The following is a 6,444-nucleotide window of genomic DNA, read 5'->3' on the forward strand; positions in this document are numbered from 1 at the left end:
AAAAAACACCTTGAAAATTTCAGGAAATTTTGTGATGTATATTTTGTTGTGATTTTTTTGTGATTTATAAAAAGATTAGTCAACATTTTTTACAAGTTTTTTCTTCAACGATTTCATAATTTCAAAATTCTCTAAATTTTTGTATACCTACATATAATTTTCCTTATTAGCCCTAAATATCATCTTCAAACCGATACAGAACCATTTTTATAGCTATAATAACACAGTTTTACAAAAAAAAGTTTCTCCATATCAAACCAAACCTATAAATCCCTATGTTATTCGACACGCTGAATGCGAATCCGAGGTTAGCTAGCCTCCATCACGTCAGGTTCGTGGTTAGTTGAAGACTAAGTAGGAAAAAAATTATTGAATAAACCTGAAAATGCAATACGAATCTTCTGAATTTGAACTTGTGGCGACCTTGACAAAAATTTACTTCAGCAAGCGTTCTATTAATGGATAGGATACCAGATTTGGTCGTTTTAACATGGATTGACCCATATGTATATATGTATATTAAGGTATGTATATACACATGAACACACCTGTATGTTTCTTATACAACGATGTTTATTTGGTTGATTGAGTGACGATTTGCGGTGGATGGGTTAAGGATTGTATGGGATTACAAGATTTTGCATCACTTTGTACATACACGCATACATATGTACAATGTATCTAGTTACGTATGTACATACATAGGTTCGCACAAACTAGTATGTTGCTACAAGTACATACAATTTCGCATCTGGGTATGAATGGTGATTATTTATTGTAAAACATATTGTTAGAGTTGTTTGTAGTTAGTTGGCTACTGCTGGTCATGTCGAGGCCGGTAATTGATCTTGATTAAAGTTATGTTATCTCAGCTTGTTGAACAATGGCGCAATCATACACTGATGTATGTACATAAATTTGTATGAATGTATGTACTCCTAAATAAATGCACATACATACATGCATAGTATATGTCTTAATTAACCGCTATTTCTGACTTTTACTTTATAAATCCAAAATAACAATTAGTTTTAATTTTTATCTAAATAATCTGCAAATGACAGTTATTTTTGATTTTTAAATTAAATGTCTTAGATAACAGTTATCGAAGACTTTTATTTATAAAAGTCGTGAACAAAAATCAGTCACTGACCTATACTTTTTAATTCATACTAATAAAAGTCATTTGCATAAGTCTTAGTAAACTTTTGTTTCTCAACACCTTCTTAACTGCGAAAAATGTTAATGACTTTTATACGAATGATTTAAAAAATAAAAGTCGGCGACTGATTCATATTGATGACTTTTTTAAATAAAAGTCGTCAATAACTGTTATCAGAGAATAATCCGTATTAATATAAAAATCAAAAATAATTGTTATTTTAGATTTTTAATATAAAAATCAAAAATAATTGTTATTTTTTTAACTTTGCATAAGAATTGCAAATAAAAATTTATTTTCAAATTTGAGTCTTGGTGAAAAAAGAAATCGATTGGTATGTATCACTTAGTTGTAAAGCATTTCCTTCATGGTGAAGTTTTCCATGATAATTTTCACCAATAACCGTTATGTTCGGTCCCTGCTTTCAGGCATACGAGCATTTATCTTTATGCGAATTCCACAACTGATTAACTTAATAGATTTCTCCTAATACACTTTGAATATTACGAGTACTCACATATTTTATGTTGTACATGAAACCAATTTTCTACATTCCAGGTTTGGTTTCAAAATCGCCGCGCCAAGTGGAAGAAGCGCAAGAAGACAACAAATGTCTTCCGCACACCAGGCGCACTATTGCCTTCGCACGGTTTGCCACCATTCGGCGCCAACATTACCAATATTGCCATGGGTGAGGGTCTCTGTGGAACCGGCATGTTTGGTGGTGATCGTTGGGGCGTGGGCGTAAATCCGATGACTGCAGGTGAGTGTCAGTTGATTGATGTACATAACTGCAAGATGAGAGGAATTTATAGTTTGTATGTATGTATATATGTATGTACCTATTTTGGAATTTTGTAGACTACAATAATTTTAGAACTAATTACGAGTAGGCAAATTAATTATTTGATTTGATTAGTTAATCTAACAGTCGACTAACCTGCTTTCATCTATTCTTTTTCTTCTTTCTTTTTCTTCCACATTTTATTTGTACTTTAACTACAAAAATCATCTATCTAACATTAATGTTGCAATTACTAAACTTTATGAAGGGTTTGGTCAACTTAATCAATCTTCGCCGCTTTCATCTACAATAAATAGTGGTCTTAATTCGGGTATTAACATTGGTTCTGCAATGGGTGCTGGCAGTTATCAGCATTATGGATTAAACGCTTTAGGTACGTTAAATTAAAAAAACTTTCATTGTATTTTTATTTTTTTATTTTTTTTCAAATAACAATTTAATTTTTACTTACGTATTATAACTATGTCGCCGGAAATTATACAGCAGCGAAAGATATTGTTTACATAGAACATGGCTAATGTATAAAATTCCTTTAAGAAAAATACAAAACGATTTCTCAGTTTTATGTAACTATCATTTGAATAACTGGTGGGTGGGACACTGAAAATAACTCTATTTTACCTTTGTGCACTCAAAGATGAATTTTATCCAAAACACTTAATTTTCGGGTAAGATATTTTTGTGTTGTAAAATATGAACTATACGCTTTCGTTTTCAATAAAAATTAAGCTTATATAAGCTTCATATAAATATTGAGAAATATTTAAATTTGTGACTGGTGGGACATGTCCTCGTAACTGGTATAAAGTAATTATGCATGAAGTAGAAGTTTCCATAGATAAAAATTACTTCTTTTTATTTTTTTAATATCCGTCAACTGATTAGTTATTTAAAAAGAGGTTACTACTGAAATAGAGATCATTAGGGCATTGTAAAATGTATGACGTTTTCCACTTTCACATGGAATGACCCAGTACTTAACAATTAAATTATATTAAAAATATATTCAAATAAAAAATATATTTTTCGTTTTAAAACAATAAAATTTTAAAATTATATGCAAATTTAATTAAAAACTAAAAGAAAAAAAGTAAAAAAATAAGTTCCCAAAAATTTAATTAAATAAAAAAAATACTCTTTTTAAAACATTAACAAACCAAAACATTAAAGACAATTAAATTACGAATAAAATTTAATTACCTTTTTTGAAAAATAAAATATGTTTCTAAAATTTAAATTAAAAAATAGATTTTTTATATTAAAGAATGAAAAACATGTAGATTAAAAAAAAATTAAAAAACAATCCTCTCCGGCGAACTAAATATGTACTAGTACTTTCTCTCAAAATAGCTTTTCACCACGAGTGGTGAACGAGACAGCTTTTTTTCAGAATAACAAAGGTCTTTCGGACTTCCTTGTCATCTGTCTTTCATTTGTCTTACGAAAGACTTTTTAATCTTAGCCAGAATTGCCCTGTTAAGGTCCAGTTTGCAGGCATGCATACTGCCATGCGTATTCAGCCTGCGCCTTACCAACCCTTCGCCGAATAAATTAAATAGTTCAACTGTTTGAATGTAAGCTCCAGATTTGTTGTTTTCAGCCGCGGCATTTTTATTCGTACCTCACTATTGTGGTTCAATGAGCCCGCAGGGCTCAGGTTCACTTTGACCGCTGTTTTGAAGCCTGATGCTATTTAGAAGGACGGAAAAGTTATCCCTCCATAACTTACCGTGGCGGTCAAAAATGGATGAATGGTGTTTCGTTTTTAATATTTACAATGTTTTTCAAGCAAAAATTCTTTTTATATTTAAACAAAAAATATGGTTCAGGCTTTAACAAAAACTATATAAATCACACTTCCAATTTTGTGCACAACTTAGAAAAATTCCAAAAATTGGTATCTAAACAACAAGCTTATAAAATTCTAGTAAAATGAGTGCAAGTCTTGAGCGGCTATAAAATCGCATTAATTTTTATATTATTATTTTTTTTGTTGACGGCGTTTTGCACTTATTTCCATATGAACCATATTTTTATAAAAAAATATGAACAAAATTATGGGTTGAAAAACATTGTAATTATCAAAAACTAAACACTATTCATCCATTTTTGACCGCCACTGTAAGTGTATTTTAGCCATCTTATCCTAGCTTACTGGAGTTTACGCTAGTATTGAAGCCTTCCGTAAGACACCTAACTTTCAGATAAAGTTTTCGGGTCTTTTTTATCTTGAAAGTGAGCAGGTTGAGATTCGACAAGGATGCTGACAGTCTGTTGAGATAGCAGCTTTTTGACGTCAAGCTTTCTTTGTGCTGTTAAGCCGAAAGATAACACTAAGTAACAAAAAAAAAAAATTTCTCAGTCCTTGGGATTTAATTGTTATTTCCTAGTCTGTTATGCCTTAAGAGTATGGAAACCACCTAATATTCCTCGGAAACTTTGCTTTTGTGACCAGGACAATGTGATTCATTAAAATATGCTAAAATTATGAGAAAAACGTGTTTGAGTCTTTCACTACAGAGAAAATCATACAGAACAGCACATATAAATCAAAACTAAATTTTATTAAAACTTCAGAAAACCAAAAACATAAAAGTAAATCAGGAGCGGGTGGTTTTTCGACATTTGCGTTTAAACTGCGAGTCACTTTCTCTAATCAATCCCCAAATGTAATCTCCCATCATGTTCTCATTGTATTGTCCTTGGTATCGCCGCTCAAATTCCATTATATCCTGATGGAAGCGCTCGCCTTGCTCCTCTGAATATGCTCCCATGTTCTCCTTGAATTTGTCAAGATGTGCATCCAGAATATGGAGTTTGAGAGACATCCTGCAGCCCATTTTGCCGTAGTTCTGCCATGGTCACAAAAGCAAAGTTATCTTGCGACAATAGCTGTTTTCTATACTTTTGGGACCTAACTGACTAGGAAATAACAATTACAACCCAGGGACAAAAGCCTTGTTATATAGTGTAATACAGCAGTGGCATACATACAGTATCGGTCATATCTATACCACGCCATTTTAAAGTGATATTGTGTGCCACTTATGTTTATTCATTTATTTTTAAGAATTTTCAATTAAAATACAGTTCATTCTCAGACAAACCCCATACAAACCCATGTGTAACAATTTGTAGAAAACTAAAAAAAAGCCCAACAAATTTTCACCTAAATTTCAAACCTTTTTCTCGGAAGTGTTAGAATTTTTTTCGCCAAAGGTGTTGCGGATTTCTTCCATATACAAATAAATTGAGTTTATTCATTGTATGGAAGCCAATGCGACAAAAAAAATTAAAAAAAATTAACGGTAATTCGTAGCCACTTCAAATTTGCATATTATCAGACTAAAATTGAAGGGGCTAAAAAACTGTGTACTCAAAAAAAATTCTAAAACTTCCGAGAAAAAAGCTTGAAATTTATGTGAAAATTGATTGTACTTTTTTGTAGCTTGCTACAAATTATTAAGCTTGGGTTTGTATCGGGTTTGTCTGAGAATGAACTATATTTTAATTGAAAATTCTTAAAAATTAATAAATAAACATAAGTGACACACAATATCACCTTGAAATGGCGTGCTATAGATATGACCGATACTGTATATGTAAATCCTATGTGGTAACAGAAAGAGCCTGTGTACGACAAGTTTGAAATAGGTAAAAAATTACACCTTGCTGGGCATACTGCTATTGAATCATAAATGTTTAATTGAGTAAACAAGCGAAATTTTTGAGTGGACAAAATTTTCCACACGTCGTGATATCGCCTATCAAAAAAGCAAATAATAACATATTAATATTTTCACTCGTGGTCGCGGAGTAGTCAATCAATGATATTCCAGATTTTATTTGTATGCATTTACTCCACGTACATATTTTACACCTTTCCATTTTTTTATAAATTAGCGAATGCGACAAAACTTTTATACAAAAAAACGAGTTTTCTTGAGAATTCATTAGACACGACTTTTGCGCAATTTGATTCGCTCCAAAAACGTTTGCAAAAAAAAAAAAAATAAATATGTAGTACAATAAAAAAGTTTAACAGCCATAGGTTTGAATATTTGTCAATAAAATTAGCGACAGTTTGCTGTTGACACAATTCCAATAGATACAAAGAATAAAAAAGGTACATATCACCGAAAAGTGCAAGGCTACGAGCAATAGCTGCTGACATCGCCCCAAGTATGTTAGCCTTAGAGGACAGTGCTCCATATAAGCCATATCGACATATGTACATACATATGTGTACACAGTAATCGTTATTTGTTTGCTTGGCGACAGTTCAGTTGCTATTTGCTTTCGCATTTCAGCGCTAATTGATATTTTGGAGACCAGTTTATGAAATCTCGATGCATACCTTGATATTTATTTTCTTTAGAATTCTAATTTCTTTTGTTGTTATTTTTGTATGTAGATCACGGTACTTGAGCGTGAAGATTTTCATATTGACTGAAGCAATTTTCAATTTCCCTTTTTT

The 6,444-nt window shown here is 31.4% G+C and overlaps 1 protein-coding gene across 1 annotated transcript in view; it reads left to right on the forward strand.

The window, feature by feature from the left end:
* Positions 1-1,705: 1,705 nt before the first annotated feature.
* Positions 1,706-6,444, forward strand: part of LOC118743741 (homeobox protein orthopedia) — a 9,352-nt gene continuing 4,613 nt past the window's right edge. The window contains exons 1-2 of the mRNA XM_036476503.1: positions 1,706-1,925; positions 2,215-2,340. Coding sequence (XP_036332396.1) covers positions 1,850-1,925; positions 2,215-2,340 — 202 coding nt within the window. The 5' untranslated portion in view covers positions 1,706-1,849. The remainder of the gene's footprint in view (positions 1,926-2,214; positions 2,341-6,444) is intronic.

Source organism: Rhagoletis pomonella, unplaced genomic scaffold (assembly GCF_013731165.1).
Source record: "Rhagoletis pomonella isolate Grant_MI unplaced genomic scaffold, Rhpom_1.0 Rhpom_scaffold_00007, whole genome shotgun sequence".
NCBI lineage: Eukaryota > Metazoa > Arthropoda > Insecta > Diptera > Tephritidae > Rhagoletis > Rhagoletis pomonella.